The sequence below is a fragment of the Atractosteus spatula genome, chromosome 8 (genome assembly GCF_055471065.1).
Source record: "Atractosteus spatula isolate fAtrSpa1 chromosome 8, fAtrSpa1.hap1, whole genome shotgun sequence".
Taxonomy (NCBI): Eukaryota; Metazoa; Chordata; class Actinopteri; order Semionotiformes; family Lepisosteidae; genus Atractosteus; species Atractosteus spatula.
In genome coordinates, this window is record NC_142713.1 from 53,898,518 (window position 1) to 53,917,127 (window position 18,610).

The 18,610-nt window shown below is 49.2% G+C and overlaps 1 protein-coding gene across 1 annotated transcript in view; it reads left to right on the forward strand.

Annotated features, from left to right (window-relative positions):
- reln (reelin) overlaps nt 1-18,610 on the forward strand; it is a 183,157-nt gene that overhangs the window by 62,363 nt on the left and 102,184 nt on the right. Inside the window, exon 3 of the mRNA XM_088922975.1 lies at nt 13,463-13,598. Coding sequence (XP_088779101.1) covers nt 13,463-13,598 — 136 coding nt within the window. The remainder of the gene's footprint in view (nt 1-13,462; nt 13,599-18,610) is intronic.

Genomic DNA, 18,610 nt, shown 5'->3' on the forward strand with positions numbered 1-18,610 from the left:
CAGGACTGGACAGCCCTGCTGTAGAGACAGCGCCCCCTCCAGGACCAGGACTGGACAACCCTGCTATAGACACACTGACCTCTCCGGGACCAGGACTGGACAGCCCTCCTTTGGACACACTGATCCCTCCGGGACCAGGACTGGACGGCCCTGCTGTGGACACACTGACCCCTCCAGGACCAGGACATAGTTGTTAAAAATGTCACATTCACACTGCAAGAAGAACTAAGCTTGACAATAATTCATACATTTTTAAGATGAGACACAGCGTAACAAAATCTTTTTAAAAGGCAGGTAGAAACAAGAAAGACGAAGGGCCCGAACAACAGTCCTGGGATTTCCTGCCGAGGTGCTTCCCTCGGTGCTGTGCTGCTGCAGCACCAGGAGCATCACCTCCGCGACCTGGGTCCCCTCTCACCCTCTCACTTCCTGCCATCGCCTTGCCACCGTTCCCGGTCTCCAATAATCCTCCGCAGCGTACGTTTAATTAAAAACCGCATTATCTGCAGAGATTATTATTAATTCCAATATGGGATTATGCTCCCCGCTGGCAGAATCAAATAACTTATCCATCACTCAGGCTCATTTCTCAGGCGCTATTACCGCGCAGTGCGTTTAATAACTTTGCAGGATGAATCCGTCTCGTCCCCTTTGTGAGCCTGTGAGTGTGTGAGCACCCTGGAGTATTGGAAATGAGTGCGGGGGTAGCTGGCCCCCTCTGATGCTCAGCTCTGGGGCTGGGAGAGGCTCTGCACTGTTGTGAATGGGCTCTCCCAGTCTGTGGCTGGGTCTGCTGTTCGGGGTGATAATGACATGTGGAGAGTGCTAGATTGCACTCTGTAACCAAACTTCAGAACCAGTGGTTATCCACCAGCTGCCTTGACTTCGATGTAATGCCTTCACCACTTGGCAAATGGCAAATGGCAGGCTCCAGATTCCTATAGAATGTATTATTGTTGGCTGAATACCCAGTAACCTGGGTCTGAGGCTGTTTCTGTTAGTGGATTTTGAGTATGTGTAGGGACCTGTAGTGTTTTTACATACTGTACAGAACGTGTGCTGTATGACTTGGCGTGGTGTGATGAATTGAAGCTTGCGTCATGTCTCCAGCCAGCTGTGATCACGATTCCCTGAATGCTAAATGACCCCTAAGTGAGAGCCCGGGGCAGTTCTTTGCATAAAGGGGTGTAGGCGTCTGAATCAAACCACCCAGCTTTGCTGTTGAAGCAGATACCCCAGTTTCTTTCGAGAAATGCATCAGTTCTCGGTTCCAAAAGCCTTCACCGTTTCCACTTCTGCCCTCTGGTGTGTGTCTGAGTCCCTCCTAGGGCCTGCAACATCACCTTCTTACCAGCGCACCTGCTTGGTCGTTTCCATTTCTCATTGAAAGAAAGCGCTGGATTTTACTGTTGCGTCCTCTGCTGGCGCAGTAGGTCAGTGCGGAGCGCCCAAGGTGGTGCCAAGGAGATCACTCTCTCTGTAGGGTGGGCTGTAAAGGGGACATCTTGCGTGAGAGCAGAGTGGCAGGAAGCGGTCCAGTGTTCTGGGCTGCGTTACGTGTGCGCGCCAGGCTGTGATGCCAGGCTGCTCAGCGCCCATCTGTTCCAGTGAGGAAAACGGGCAGCTCTTCCTCCTCGCTCAGAGCTGTGAAACTCCCCCTTAAGATGACGGAGTATGTGTGTGAGAGAGGGGGGGAGGGAGAGGTGAGGGAGGAGAGAGAACCAGAGAAAGTAGAGAGGAACACTGTTCCTTCATTTTTATAGCACATGGTAAAGTAAATAAACGCAGCGCAGGACCTGCATTTCAGCACAGCCAGCAAGGATTTACACGTGGGTGTGAAATGTAGCCCTGGATGAGAAGTCAGAGCCTGCTGGACGATGCTCTTGCATTTGCACCCAGAAGAATGTCAGCACAATTACAGCACGAACCAAACTCTACCTCACCCACTAGGACACACATACAAGCACACACTGGATTGCTAAGGGCCCTAAAAAGACAGTATACTGTACATATCCGAGAAGCAGACCAGCTGAGAGCCCAAGAAAAACAGTGAATGCTGCTTTGGGCATAGAACCTGGGTCACATTGCTAGACCTGGCTGCACAGAGAGTATGGCGTCTGTGACCACAGCCTGGCAATAGAAACTGGGCGACACAGACAGACCTGGCTGCCCAGAGAGGACAGGCTCAGTGACCACAGCCTGGCCACAGGAACAGGACACTGACAGATCTGGCTTCCCAGAAAGGACCTGCTTACACTGCCAGCAGGGAGAAGCAGAGAACAAGATGCACTTTCTGCTGCCCTTTGAGAAATACTCAGGATTTAGCCAAACATGCTTCTCTAAAATAACAAAGCTAATCCCAGAATTCCCACTCCTGCCAGAATCGGAACAGCTGTCGATCCTGCTGGGAGAGGGGGGGGGCTCAACAGGGCTGCAGCCCTCTATCTGATCTCCTGTCACAGCCCGAGGAACAGAGAGCGAGATTCTCAAATAATAACATTTGTCAGTGACCTCAGTGTTTGTAAATGTCAGCTAATTGTTATTGCTTTTGCAACACTGTAATTCATCGGCCGTGCCAATAAAGCTTGTTGAATTTATTTGTCTGTGACTCCTCATAACGTCTTCATGTTTTCAAATGAGGGAAAACATAATGGAGAGAAGATATACGTTTGACGTGGTGCTTTGTATTAGAGGTGTGACTGAAACAGACATGTTTCACCTTACTGGATTGGGGGTGTGCGGTAGGTCCCCCTTAACTTCTTAGAGTGGTGTGGAGGACCTAGGCACATGATGCCCCTTTATTAAGGTCTGTGCACTCTAGTATTTCCGGGGAGTGATGATAGCTGGGGTAGGGTGGGGGTAAAAACGTCCCACCCAGTCTTGGTCCATCACTTGCTTTTGCCTCACCTGATTGCCCTGTCAATTTAACCTGAAACAATGGGAGAGCAGCACCTTTTCTGCCTTTTTAAGCCTAAACCTTTGGGAACAGCCAACCCCGCTTTTCCCTGTTTAAACCTACAGGAAAGTCCACCTGCTTCTCCCTCTTAACGTGTGGGGGACATCTTCCCTTTTCTCTGATCTGTCTGCAACCCTTATCAGGTCCACCTCATGACTAGCCAGCTAGACCCCTTCCTACAGATCCGATCAAACAGAGGCGCAGCAGGTCTTATTCCCTCTGCACTCTTTCTCCCTCGGTCTGGTCTCCTTACTTGCGCACCCGCAGTACAATCTGTCCCAGACGGCTGAAACACATGCCAGTCCCCTACATGCAGGAGACTGGTTCAGGATCCATGCGGCTCCTATTTTAAAATGACAGGCAGGCTGCACTGCACTTTTCCCATTTTAACCTTAGGGGAAACCAAACCCTGTTTTCCTTTCAGCCCTACGAGATACTGTATATTGATCTTTTCCCTGACCTAACCATAACCCTGAAACTGGCCTCACACCACGAGTAGCCAATTAGACCCCCGGACCTGTGTGCTGAACCTTTTCTCTGGAGAGAAAGATCGAATACGGGCGCAGCTGATGTCCGGCTCTCTGCACTCGGTCTCTCTCTGACTGGTCTCTAAGCCTTCGCACCCGCAACACAGCCAAGAGACTGCTACAGCGCGCCGGGTTCGATAGGGATTGTATCAGCAGGGAACACATGCATGACCCCACAAACTGAGGTGCTGCCCCCCTTTTATCTTTGCGACTTGGTGCCGTGTAGATAGAAAAGAATAACAGGAAAAGAAAAAGAAGAGGAAGGACTTACTGTACAGGTGATTTTTTTATTCTGATGTCACTGAGTACTATTATATTGGCTGTGCTGTAATTAAGCAGCAGTACTAATTTAGCAAACTTGGTTAATGGAATCATTTTTCACAGTGCATGGGAAACTGGAAAACCGTATCCCATCTCGGAATGTCTCTGGTTTCTGGACAGTCCTCTGGTGGGCCCTGTTCTCTGAACTAGGTCCTTCTTAGAGGGTGCTAGCCCCGACCCCTTCCCACACACGCAGTGATCCCACTGTTGATCCAGTGATCCAGTTCCTGTTGGAGTGAGCTGGGCAGTAAACCCGTGGTATTGAGCTGGTGGAGTGAACAGGTCGTTTTGCACTGTAATCAATCTGAGGTGATCGGTTTGCATGGGAAAGTGCAGGGGGAAGTTGGGTGGTTATGGAAAGAGGGAGGGCGGAGAGCTTTGCCTTCTCCCTGGCTATGCTCCCTTGACTGACGCAAGTCTGGCTCTGCTCTCAGCGGTGATTTAGCTCCGGAAGGAGCTGTTTCTCTCTCGCACTTTCCGCCTCACCAGCTTGGCCATGAAGTGAAGACCAAGAACCCGACATTGTGTGAAGGATCTACAAGCCACAGCTGCAATCTGTCCACCCTGTTCTTGTTATCTAAGTTCTCGGTAGCTGAGCTCTTTGCCGCCAGTGGTTCTGTCTCATGTCCCAGCTCCCAGAATGCAGCACTTCTCAGGCTGACTTCCTGCTATGTTGTTTTGAAAGAAAAGCTTTCTTGGATGCATTTGCTCAGCAGGGTTTTATTGGGTTCACTGACTACATTAAATTAAGAAACAGGAGCCCACTTCACAGAGGGCCTGATGCAGACGATCATGTATTAACACCAAGAGAAAAACAGCACTGTGAGAAAACTGGACAATTGCACTGTATCTCAGAAATGGACATTTTGGTACAATGGAACTTCTCTCATATTCTGTATGTTGAAACAGAATATAAATGTAGAACTGGCCATGCAAGGACATATAACAGGCAGTGGGCAGTATTGCGCAGGAAGGCGTATAAAAGGAGATGAAATACTGTACTACAGACTCTTGTGTAGAGAAATGCTGTTCTTCTTTCACCATTGTCATAAAGATCACAGAAAATAACACGGGTATCTGTAATGGGTTACTGTTTGAACAGATAAGCGAGAAGCTGTTGTCATTTTCTTTTCTTCTGTTGCTCCTTGGCTCTTGTTTGATAGAGGCAGTGTGTGGACCTGCCCAGCTCCGCTGTTGTGTCACTGTGCTCCAGCTCCGACACCCAGCCACTGTCGCTCGGCACAGAGACAGTGGGACTTGGCTTCCACGAGTTTCCATCTCCGCCATGCTCAAATTGAGCTTGCATGGTGTGTGTGTTTGCAGGGACCTTCAAAATGCCAAACCACCTTTCTTTGGAAAAGAACAAATGCATTTCAAGGCACGACACACATAGGACACTGAGTGTAAACTGGGCTGTGTCTGAATGGGGCGTAATTGCATGGCAAATGACAGATAGCTGTAATTGCAGTGAAATAGGTCAGCAGGCACTGGGGCGTTTGTGTGTGCGCGTGTGGGGGTCTGTTGTTTGTTGAGAGAGACAGTGGGAGGAAGGAAAACGTGTATTAATCAGTCATTCATATTAATAGCCCTCAGTTGGCTGTGCACGTGCCTCAGATAAATCATCGCCATTAACGCAAGGCAAAGGAAGAGCAGGGTTTTTGGCGCGGGCGTGCCATTACTGGGTGATTACATCTCGGTGCTGGCGCTGTTGTTGCACAGCGAGTGGCCCCAGCACCTCCGAGGGTGATGGGCTCAGCCGCCGACTCCTCGTAAATCAGACCTCCCCCCCCCCAGCCTTAAAACGCCACCCCCTCACCAAAAAGGGGAGGAGGGAGAGACAGCTGCTCGACAAGATACCGCTGAACGGCCTTTAATCCACTGCGCGCACTCTTTCAATCCACTCATCCGCACATCAGACACCCCCCACGCTCCCGCCAGGAACCAGAAAGAAACTGAATTCAGCCACTGGGATGAGCCAGGGTGTCGCCCAGGGCTGCTGGGTGCCACTTCAACCTTTCCGAAAGCACAATATCAATTTACGGACGCGTTGTGCCCACTCTGCCGGGCTGGCCTTACGAGATCACGCCTGGAAAAGTGAGAAGAGTAAAAATAAAAATGTTGGTTGTGGTCCTTAAAGCCGTCTTCCAGAGCTGTGAGCGAGCGGATCTAATCAGCCATGTTGACATTTCACCTTGAGGAGCCGGGCTCGTCTTTGCTGCAGCTTGTAGAGCTTGTATCATGCTGTGCGCTCCAGTGCTTTACCATGCCTTACTGCGCCTGGTGGTGCTTCGACTAGCAGAAGCCACGGCACACCTGTATAATGTACAGCTGTCACATGCCTTCATCCTGGACACACACCTGTGCTCCAGCAGCTCCCCATCTGCACAGGCTCTGGGTGACCCACCTGTTTCACCTTCCTGCTGTTGAGCAGAGTGATGACAGAACAAACAGCTGTTCAATGCTTCCCGAAAGCTTTGACTTCAAAGTCAGGTGAGAAGGAGAGAGAGATCGCTGTGAGGCTTGTTATGGTGGAAGTGTGCGTTTCAGCCAGATCCTTTAATTATTAAATTGCCCCAGTTGAGCCCCCCTGAGCTGCTCCTGGAATGCGTAATTGTTTAATGAGGCTCATTATGTGTGGAGTGGCAGGCTGCTTGTGGAGAGCGAGTCCCTGGAGGACAGGATCGCTGTCTGTGTCCTGAGGGGGCAGCGGCCCACCAATACAGCTCTTCCCTTCATCGGCTCAGCCCTCAAGTACCGCCTGCTGATGTGCTCAGCGGATGTGAGCACAAAGGGTGGGTAACAGAGTTGTGCAGCAGAGCACTGGAAGTGCTCTTTTGCTGATTTTCACTTCTTTCATATTTGCTGATGTATGTATATTTAGAGCATAACAGATATGGAGCCCTGAAGACTTACAAGAGACCAAATCTGTAAATAGTCACCCCGCCCGTTTGTGTTCCCCTGTCTCGTTCTGCGTTCTTACCCGGGTTGTGTGTGGGGTAGGCTGTCACAGCGAGTCTCTCCTGGCTGCGGACTCGCACCTAGGGCCAGGGCTGTTGCATGGGAAGGGAGAGGGGATACCTGTTGGATGGAACACTTTGTACTCATCCGACAGGGGCAGACTTACCCAGCTCCCATGAAGGTAAAAAACTGCCTCTCCTCCAGGTGTTACCCCCTCACATTGGGACGGGGGGGGGGGCGTAACTATAACTGCTGGCTGTATAGCTATATACTGTATATATCAATCTGTATCACTCTGCATCTCATCGCTGGCAACCCACCTATGCCCAGCAGGTGTGAGCCTGGCCAGTACCTGGATGGGAGACCTCCTGGGAAAGCTTCTGGAAGAGGTGTTAGTTGGAACAGTAGGGGGGCGCTCATTCTGCAGTCTGTGTGGGTCCTAATATCCCAGTATAGTGATGGGAACACTATACTGTAAAAAAGATATTGTCCTTTGGATGAGACGTAAAACCAATGTCCTGATTCCCTGTGGTCATTAAAAATCCCAGGGCGTTTCTTGGTTTCTTGAAAAGAGTAGGGGTGTGACCCCGGTGCCCTGGCCCAATTTCCCCCTGGCCTTTACCAGTCATGGCCTCCTAATAATCCCCATCTGTGAACTGGCTTCATCACTCTGCTTTCCTCCCCACTGAGAGCTGGTGTGTGGGGAGTGTACTGGTGCACTTTGGGTGCTGTTGTATCATCCAGCTGAGAGCTACACACTGGTGGTGGCTGAGGGCAGCCCTCATTACCTGTAAAGCTCTTTGAGTGGAGTGTCCAGAAAAAAAAAACCGCATAAATGTAAGGCTTATTATTCCTGCCGGATCCCCTGTACAAGTTCAGCACGTTCAGGGCTAGCCGCAGTTAGAGACAGCTGCGCGCCCCAGCTTTCAGAGTCGTCTCCCCGATCCCTGCTGCATCTGCTCAGACAAAGGGTACCTGCAGTGTTATTTACAGTACGCTCCGGACAGCCTCCTGACGCTTCCTCAGGCCTCCGAGCGCTCATGCGGACACGATGAGCTTTTCGCTGGGAAAATGAAAGCCCAATTTGCATCATCATCGCAGAGAGCTGTGCCGCTCCGAGACAGTCAATTTGTCAAATGTTTACTGCAGAGCCTCTCCATCTGGGGTCACGGTTAGGCTTTCTGGACAACTATTTAAGATGAACAAGGCCAGGCTTTCTGATAATACTCGATTCATTCTGCTCTTGGTGCTGTGTCAGAGTGGGTGCAGAGAAAGGGGTGTGCAGTCTCTCGGGGGGTCTGTGCCTCCTCTGCAGTGAGAATCGAGGCAATTGCTCAGAGCAAAGGAGGCGTGAGTAGAGAGGACTAAATTTTCGGAGAGAGTAATGCTTGAAATATGTGGCCAGGTTTATGGAAGCCCCAAACAGTCCCTGCACATTTGAAACCTTTCAAAATGTCCATAGCCTATCGCTGTGGTGGGATAACTCGGTTGTATGGGAGAGTGGTGAGGTCTGATGGGCTAAAAGGCCTGTTCCTGTCATGAAAGGTCCTGATGATCTGGACCTGTAGTCTCTGTTCGGAGGCTGTAAGGCTGCTCGCTCAGGGGTAACGTCTTGCATCGGGGGGAGATACAGCGTGCGCTCTCGAGCTGCTGCACAGGGCCCCAGTTTGCGTGCTCGCCCAGGGAAAACGAATGCGCCGTACAGCTCTGGAGATTACTGTATACATCAGGGAAATTACCTGCTTTACAGTGCCAGCAATTGAATTTTCGTCATGGTCATTTATTACCTCTTAACTCATTTCATTCAGGACAACAAGCAATTACAGCCTCATGGTGTTCAGCTCCTGTTGTGCCGATAATGATTGTGCCATAATGGATTCTTAAACACCCCCACCGGCTCTGTTAAAATGTGTGGGTTTCCCTTTCGTAGCACAGGGGGGCGGCTTTATTTTTGGATCATGTCTTTTCTGAGCTCATCGCTATTTGGCTAGATAAACAAGTATAAAAAAACATTATATTACAAGACGAGCAACATGTTAGAAATATTGCAAATTGAATGAGTGTCTGTATGTATTTCTGTTATCAGTATTTATAATTGAATTGCAATTATTTCAAACATGTTAGATAGAGCTTAGAATGGAGAATTGTTGTCTCTGTCACTATTGCATTCAGAATGGCAAGCTAAAAATGTTTTAATAAGAGTGAATAGAGTATCTCTGTCAGTATTAAGAGTGAGAGTGGAGTGTCTTCAGTGTCAGTATTAAGAGTGAGAGAGGAGTGTCTCAGTGTCAGTATTAGGAGTGAGAGAGGAGTGTCTCAGTGTCAGTATTAAGAGTGAGTGGAGTGTCTCAGTGTCAGTATTAGGAGTGAGAGGAGTGTCTCAGTGTCAGTATTAGGAGTGAGACTGGAGTGTCTCAGTGTCAGTATTGAGAGTGGAGTGTCTCAGTGTCAGCATTAAGAGTGAGAGAGGAGTGTCTCAGTGTCAGTATTAAGAGTGAGAGAGGAGTGTCTCAGTGTCAGTATTAAGAGTGAGTGGAGTGTCTCAGTGTCAGTATTAGGAGTGAGAGGAGTGTCTCAGTGTCAGTATTAGGAGTGAGACTGGAGTGTCTCAGTGTCAGTATTGAGAGTGGAGTGTCTCAGTGTCAGTATTGAGAGTGGAGTGTCTCGGTGTCAGTATTAGGAGTGAGACTGGAGTGTCTCGGTGTCAGTATTGAGAGTGGAGTGTCTCAGTGTCAGTATTAGGAGTGAGAGTGGAGTGTCTCAGTGTCAGTATTAGGAGTGAGAGGAGTCTCAGTGTCAGTATTAAGAGTGAGAGAGGAGTGTCTCAGTGTCAGTATTAGGAGTGAGACTGGAGTGTCTCAGTGCCAGTATTAAGAGTAAGAGGAGTGTCTCAGTGTCAGTATTAGGAGTGAGAGAGGAGTGTCTCGTGTCAGTATTAAGAGTGAGAGAGGAGTGTCTCGGCGTCAGTATTAGGAGTGAGAGTGGAGTGTCTCGGTGTCAGTATTGAGAGTGGAGTGTCTCAGTGTCAGTATTAAGAGTGAGTGGAGTGTCTCAGTGTCAGTATTAGGAGTGAGACTGGAGTGTCTCAGTGTCAGTATTAGGAGTGAGAGTGGAGTGTCTCAGTGACAGTATTAGGAGTGAGAGAGGAGTGTCTCAGTGTCAGTATTAGGAGTGAGAGTGGAGTGTCTCAGTGTCAGTATTAGGAGTGAGACTGGAGTATCTCGGTGTCAGTATTGAGAGTGGAGTGTCTCAGTGTCAGTATTAGGAGTGAGAGAGGAGTGTCTCGGTGTCAGTATTAAGAGTGAGAGTGGAGTGTCTCGGTGTCAGTATTAAGAGTTAGACTGGAGTGTCTCAGTGTCAGTATTAAGAGTGAGAGAGGAGTGTCTCAGTGTCAGTATTAGGAGTGAGACTGGAGTGTCTCAGTGTCATTATTAGGAGTGAGAGTGGAGTGTCTCGGTGTCAGTATTGAGACTGGAGTGTCTCAGTGTCAGTATTAGGAGTGAGAGTGGAGTGTCTCGGTGTCAGTATTAAGAATGAATGCGCTGTCTCTGTGTCAGTATTAAGAGTGAGAGTGGAGTGTCTCGGTGTCAGTATTAAGAGTGAGAGAGGAGTGTCTCAGTGTCAGTATTAAGAGTGAGAGAGGAGTGTCTCAGTGTTAGTATTAGGAGTGAGACTGGAGTGTCTCAGTGTCAGTATTAGGAGTGAGAGTGGAGTGTCTCGGTGTCAGTATTAAAAGTTAGACTGGAGTGTCTCGGTGTCAGTATTAGGAGTGAGAGTGGAGTGTCTCAGTGTCAGTATTAGGAGTGAGAGAGGAGTGTCTCAGTGTCAGTATTAGGAGTGAGAGTGGAGTTTCTCAGTGTCAGTATTAGGAGTGAGAGTGGAGTGTCTCGGTGTCAGTATTAAGAGTGAGAGAGGAGTGTCTCAGTGTCAGTATTAAGAGTGAGAGAGGAGTGTCTCAGTGTTAGTATTAGGAGTGAGACTGGAGTGTCTCAGTGTCAGTATTAGGAGTGAGAGTGGAGTGTCTCGGTGTCAGTATTAAGAGTGAGAGTGGAGTGTCTCAGTGTCAGTATTAGGAGTGAGAGAGGAGTGTCTCAGTGTCAGTATTAGGAGTGAGAGTGGAGTTTCTCAGTGTCAGTATTAGGAGTGAGAGTGGAGTGTCTCGGTGTCAGTATTGAGAGTGGAGTGTCTCAGTGTCAGTATTAGGAGTGAGAGTGGAGTGTCTCAGTGTCAGTATTGAGAGTGGAGTGTCTCGGTGTCAGTATTAGGAGTGAGAGAGGAGTGTCTCGGTGTCAGTATTAGGAGTGAGAGTGGAGTGTCTCGGTGTCAGTATTGAGAGTGGAGTGTCTCAGTGTCAGTATTAGGAGTGAGAGAGGAGTGTCTCGGTGTCAGTATTAAGAGTGAGAGTGGAGTGTCTCGGTGTCAGTATTAAGAGTTAGACTGGAGTGTCTCGGTGTCAGTATTAAGAATGAATGCGCTGTCTCTGTGTCAGTATTAAGAGGGTTTCTATTAAGCTAGCAGTACTGTTTGGAGCAGTTTGCTGCGCTGTGTAAGAGCTGATCAGCACAGAGGGGATATTGAAACACTCAGTAAGATTTATTAAAGCCTCTTCTCACTGAAAGGCTGTAGGATAAGATTTTTCTTGCATGTTTAATAAAAGGAAACATATCTCTGAAACCAGCAGCAGGAGCAAATGGCTCAGAAGCGATGAAAGGCATTAATATTTTGCGTGCACTGAATGTTTAAATCGGGCATTAGGCTCCGACATTATTACAGCCATCATTACTACCTAATGAAAAAAAAGATTCCCTGACAGGCTTTGAGATGCATGATGTAATTACAGTGATAGAATCATCTCGCTCCATTACAAGCCATTAATAAAAGTGCTATTACACGGAGCTGTTCCACTGCGCCGGGGCGAGGAGGAGGTCCGGAGAGAGGGGAGTGTGGCTGGTCGAAGGTCGTTGGAGCACAGCACGAGGCTGTAGCCAGTGCGCCACCCTCCTGGGGTGGGCAGGGGGCTGCGTCCGTGTGCGGGTGTCTCTGAAAGTCACCCCTCCACAGGCCAGGGAGGCGTGGCAGAACTGCAGCCAAAGGTTTCTCACCTGAGTCTCCCTGTGCGCGCGGTAGTGGGGTATTCCAGATGCACTAGCAGGCTCAGATTGCTCTTTCAGATCAAAACACCTCTGCATTTGAAAGCAGTGTGGCTGCTTACCTGTCTGCCAGCTGCCATCCTCCCTTCTCCTTTGGCCCGCCCTGAGGATGTCGCCCCCTCTCCACAGAGCTCCAGTACATCTGCGCCCCCGGGCCGCCCACCACCCTGTCCTCTGCCCCGTCCTTTCTCATCCTCCTTCCCACTGTCTGGTGCCTCTGGTGGTCCCGCCTGCTCTGAGGCTTCTCTCATCTTCTCCTGTCGTCCATCCTTCATCGCCTCCCCTGCGCACCCAGCAGTGTTTTGGATTTTTGTCTCTTTCCCTTTTCGCTCTCCACCTGCCCCCCCCCCACGCCAGACATGTGCCCGCGATCGGGTCCGGACTCCTCCTTCACAGACCTGGCCACCTCCAGTGCTTCGAGTGTCCCAGACCAGCAGTGTGGGGTTCCCCCCCTTCCCCCCTTTCTCGCTGGAGCACTCTTCGGAGTCGCGTCAACCCCCCGCCTCCCTTCCCCGACCCTCTCCGCTCGATTCCCGGGATACCTGCCCCTCGGCCCTGCCGAATGTCTCGCGTTCCCCTTTGGGGTTCCTCTGCGGCATTGTGTGATCCATATCGCTGCTGTCTGGGCGGCTCTCGGCCAGTCTCCCGATGCGATGCAGCGCCGACGCCGACGCCGACTGCTATATGTTCAGGCGCTACAGTATATTCCAGTTACCCCTTGGTCACCCCCAAAACAATATTCTTCAAAGCACTGCGCCCCAAACTCTCCACTTTCACTAGTTCACAAATGATAACCTAACCCTAGCCTGAAAAATGTTATTAAAGCTTTATCTCGTTTGCTTAACCACCGTATCCTCAGTCGAATTTTCTCTTTAGACTTCGTAACTTAAGAAATTTTGCCTCGGCGCTGCTTCTGGGTTTTCTGACAGCATCGTTCTCACAGACATGTTGCCGTTGTCCCAGCCAGGAGAGTTAAGCCCGGAGTAATGGATTATGAATAAAAAAACAAAATAAACTCATCAGTTTTGCTGTAAATTCAAAATCAATGCAAGTATGGCATTTGGAAGGACAATATGGAAACAGTTTTATTATATAACAGGTGAACCAGGATTTGTGATCAGTCTGTGAATATTAGTTTTATGATACTGGCGTCTACACACATGCACAGACTGATACATAGACACACAAGAGAGACAGATGTTTCTCTGTCTATCAGTCTTTTCTCTCTGACTTTATCGGCGACATGAACATTTGCTTCTGTGTTTATCTTCCTGTCTTTCTATTAAGTCTGCTTTCTCTCACAGCCTTCCTGTATTTCTCTTTGTGTCAACACTCCTTTGTTGTTCCCTCTGTATGAACTTGCTTTCTCTCCCTCACCCTCTTGGTCTGCCCATCGCTTCTCCCTGCTGACCCTTTTCTCTGCATTAAATCCTCTCCTTCTCCAGCTGTGCACTGCCTGTCCTGCTGATGTTAGCCACTGTTTGTTAGGCCCTCTGTCCTTCTCTCGCATTTTGCCTCTGAATTAACCCCTACCCCCTGCTCTCTCTCAGGGGTGATGTCGGAGAGGCGGTTTGGGACCCAGTTTGTGTGCAGCGTGGTGGCGTCCCACGTCAGCCCCCACCCGGCCACCAGCCTCAGTTTCGTCTGGATCGCTCCCCCGCCAGGCACCGGCTGTGTTAACTTCCTGTAAGTATCCAACGCGGGCAGTCCCTCTGACTGACTCACTCCAGAATGATAACACCTACACAGAACTGGATGGGCGGTCCGTCTCACTGACTGGTTCCAGGATGATAACACCCACACAGAACTGGATGGGCGGTCCGTCTCACTGACTGACTCCAGGATGATAACATCCACACAGAACTGGATGGGCGGTCCGTCTCACTGACTGGTTCCAGGATGATAACACCCACACAGAACTGGATGGGCGGTCCGTCTCACTAATTCCAGAATGATGACCCCCACACAGAGCTTGATGGGCGGTCCATCTCCCTGACTGACTCCAAAATAATAATCAATACATAGAACTGGATGGATGGTCCATCTCACTAATTCCAGAGTGATGACCCCGCACAGAGCTTGATGGGATGTCCGTCTCACTGATTCCAGAATGATGACCTCGGACATAGAGTTTCATGGGTGGTCAACTCAAAGATTCCAAAGTGATGACCCCCACATAGAGCTTGAAGGGTAGTCCATTCACTGACAGCAGAATAATGACCCCCCAAAGAGAGGTAGAGATTGAAAGTCTAGAATATCTCAATATCTTAAATAATTGATAGCTAGTTCTCAATTTGCTGATACAGACTTTGTTCCTGAGATTAATTCCACTGGCCAGGCACACTTTGATAGCTTTGTTTGAGACTGATAATACGTCCTTGCTTACTGTATATAGTACATTTCAGCTGAAAGCAATCCAGAGTGTTTTACATATAGGAAGAGACCCTCTGCATCCACCACTGATGAGCAGCCCTGCTACAAAGCATGTCAGGTGTAGGAGTGAGAATTTGCTTCATCAGTTGAATTAAGGGGGAACTTTAAAAAGGCCAGGTTGTAGAAGCCTAGAGTGGGTTTTAACCAGGATAACATCACGAGTCTTATGAACAGTGCCAACAGTCAGGCCCTGAATTTAATTCTCCAATTTCTCCTCCTAAGGATGGTGCCTCCTACAACATAGTGTCCCCAGTCACCATACTGGTTTGGATATTCTGATTGAGAAGAAATCGTGCCACCTACAGACTACTTAGACAGTTTAGATATGAAAAATAAGAAAAGTTACAGAAAAGTTTTACTTGGACCATTTTTGGCGTTAAGTTTGTGTAAAGAAGCAGAAGAAGAAGAATTGACTAAACTGACAAAAGTATGTGCAAAAAAATAATATGCTAATAGTGTTGTTAAAAGGCAGGAGTTCTTTTAGTAGTGAGGGAGTGTTGAACATGTTGAGGAACAGCAGTGAGGGAGTGTTCAGCATGTTGAGCAGCAGCAGCGAGGGAGTGTTCAGCATGTTGAGGAACAGCAGTGAAGGAGTGTTCAGCATGTTGAGGAACAGCAATGAGGGAGTGTTCAGCATGTAGAGGAACAGCAGTGAAGGAGTGTTCAGCATGTAGAGGAACAGCGGTGAGGGAGTGTTCAGCATGTTGAGGAACAGCAGTGAAGGAGTGTTCAGCATGTAGAGGAACAGCAGTGAGGGAGTGTTCAGCATGTTAAGGAACAGCGGTGAGGGAGTGTTAAACACTTTGAGGAGCAGCGGTGAGGGAGTGTTCAGCATGTTGAGGAACAGCAGTGAAGGAGTGTTCAGCATGTAGAGGAACAGCAGTGAGGGAGTGTTCAGCATGTTAAGGAACAGCGGTGAGGAGTGTTAAACACTTTGAGGAGCAGCGGTGAGGGAGTGTTCAGCATGTTGAGGAACAGCAGTGAAGGAGTGTTCAGCATGTAGAGGAACAGCAGTGAGGGAGTGTTCAGCATGTTAAGGAACAGCGGTGAGGGAGTGTTAAACACTTTGAGGAGCAGCGGTGAGGGTAGATTGTATACACCCCCTCCTGCCCCCACCCCCTTCCGAAGCAAGGAGGAGTCAAACATGAAGGTTGGCACAGTGCCTCACAATATTGCAGTTACCCTGAAGCTGTTTCTGTCCATCGTAACCTCGAGCTGACAGCACGGCAGTGACTGCCACTTGACTTCACGGCCGTACAACACGCCCCTGTGCAGATTTGGAAGCACCTTCTTTCCCTTCCTTTACAACATCGATGTACTCCTTGATCCAGGAAAACCAGGTCGATTCCCTGCGTCCTGTTCAAGGGAGACAGGGATGAGTGCTGCAGGGAACAGGAAGGTCAGTGTGTTGGACTGCGAGGCCTGGGTGTCCTGTAACTAGTCCAGTACCTGCTGGCCCTGTTTCCCATGTCTCCTAGAAACCCGCAGCAGGAAATAACAACCCCTGCTGTCTGTCAGTGCCCAGACAGAGGAGCGGAGGAGCAGGTGTCACTGAGCTCCTCACTCCCGCTAGAACAGGATGGGGAAAGGTAGCGGCAAGTCTGGATTTATTGCATAGGAGAGGACAGCAGAAAGGAACAGAGCAGGGCGATCTTTCCGGATAGCACAGTAATTACATTTTCAAGTGAAGTTGCTTTTTTTTGCTCGCCCATTCCTGTGGTGTGAAAGTGATGCTCCCTTGTCTTTCAGTTTCACAATTTCACTATTTCCCCTCTGGACAGAGCCAGGAAAAACACTTCCTCATCTCTGACTTCATGCATTTAGCTAAACAGAGCAGCACCTGGAAGCTTGAGGATCCACAGAGCTTCAAACTGCTCTGTCGCAGTCAACCCAGTGGGCTTCTTCAGAATCAGCAGTGGAACACGAACCAGAGAGCGCAGGTGGAAACTATGTGAAAGTGCATTTAGAACTCAGAACGGGAGGCAGGTCTCTCTCCAAAAGGCTGTGGGAGAGGGAGAGTGAAACTCACTACTCAGCCATGTGGTTGAAGCCTTCTTTCAAGAAACAGCTTGATGAGATCGTTGGATGTATTAGCTTCTTAATACTGAACGAGCGACAGTAGATGGGCCAAATGACCTGCTCTCGCTTGAAGCTGTTCTTAAGACTGTAAATCGTGCTGGTGCATGATATTTCCCAGAGGAGCAACACTGGGGGTGCTTGTGGAGTGAGCGCGGGGAGGGTATAGGGTGTAGTGTTGGGGGTAGGAGGGTGTGTGGGGCACTGGGGTCCTTTTCTAAAAGATAACTCAGGTCCATCTCACTGACTTTGTTATACCCTAGTTTGAAACCAATTTCATTAAAGTTCTTAGTTTGAAAGTTTTTAAACTTTTGAGTTTTTAAATATTTATTGTTCCACTGCTTTAGTTACTCTTTTTAAATGAAGCTGATTTTGTTGTGTTCGGTAATATAAAAGCATGTATACTGTATATGCAGTACGCTTATAAATATATAGAGTGTGCAGTTGTATTTTCAGATGCAATTTCATCAACCAGGGGACAAAAATTCAGTTTTTCCTTTGTAGGATACTTTGTAATACTTTGTAATACTTTGTAGGGCTACAGAAAAAGCAACGGAAAACTATTTTTCAGTGTTTTGACAATTATGTCGACTTCCAGGACTCTTGAATTGAACTTGCTCTTGAATCAGCAAACAGTTCAAATTCAAATTACTCTTTCATATTCAGATTATTCAGAGTTCAAATTGCTCTCTGCTTGGTAGACAAATGCACATCAAATATAGTTGTGCAGTACTTCAGTTTCAGGCTTAACACTCCTCTTGGGGAGTCCTAAAGTTTAGACCTCAAGTAAGACCAGAGTCCTGTTAAACCTCAGAGGACCTGAGGACTTGTGGCCAGAGTTCGACTTGCAGCCTGTGTCTTCCGAGCAGCGGGTAGTAGCTGGGCGGGTGCAGGAGTCAGGCTGGTGCTGAGGTCTTTGGCAGTGTTTTCCTGTCTCCGCCTGCCAGCGTAGTTTAAACCACCCGTGCACGGGGAGGGCTATTAGCTCAACATGGCTGTTGGGCTTCTGTGTCGCTCTTATTGCAGGCCCCCTTCTGCCAGAGTGGGATGTTAGTGGTGTCCTGACACAACTTACTCCGCACCATTATCCTGGTGCTGCTGGCACAGGATGGGGCTTTGAAGGCTGTAATGCTGCCGCCCCCTCGCCCAGTCCGTCTGGGCAGGCAGGGCCGTTGCCAGGGCGGGTGCCCCAGTGAAGGACGATGGGCTCGGACAGCTGGCGCCGCCGTGCTTGGGTTATTAAGACCCGCCGTAAAGGCAGGCTGGCGGCTCCCCTGGTGCCAGGCCCTGGCACGCGGCGCTCACTGCGGTGCTGGTGCGTGATTTATGGCTCCCTGCGAATGATCTATCAAAACGCAATTACCAGCTGTTGCAGGGGCGAGGGAGGAGAATTTCAATAACCCAGCGGACGTGCGGTGTCCTTCCCCCAAAGTCACTCGGGGAGAAAGCAGCCGGAAAGGCCCACGGTCCTGGTCTGTGATGAACCACTCTCCGAGCGCGCAGTGGGTACGGGCATCACCTCATCGCATGGGCTCGCAGCACACAGACATGTCCAGGATTCTCTCATATTAATTAGCTCCTGCTGTTTCACACTGCTGGGGGGCATCACGTTCTAAATAGACTTGTAATTGAACATTTTCGGCATAGAAAGTCAAAGTGAGCAGTCCTGGACAGATATCTCTTCCTTATTAGGGCTCATTGGCATGACATTAATAACTTTTTCCACTCAAGTGTTGTATACATGGAATTGTGGCCAGGAGGAACTTTCAGGTTTAGGGTGTGTTGAAGAGCGTGCAGTCGCAATGGATGATGGGAATGAATGTTAATCAGTGAGGTCATCTCAGAGATCAGCAGGTACCTGTTCCTGATCTGATCTTCACATACAGCACCTGGGAGAGTGGAAGGAGGACATAAAGTGCCCTTTCTTTTCACATTTTAAGACTCAATCCGTGTTGACTACCAGCCCCACTAACACACTGACTCATCGGCGCACCGCTCGATACAACTGACCAATACATCTACTGACCGATCGCCCAGCACAGCCTCGTCAGATGCGAAGTGTCTTCAGGTATCAGTTCTGAAACTCAAGTTTGTGGCTGCAAGTATCAGATATTCCACTAGCTATCCTTTAAACAAGCAGAACAGAATCAAAGCATCCCCTCCCCCTGAGCTTAGCAGTGGACAAATAC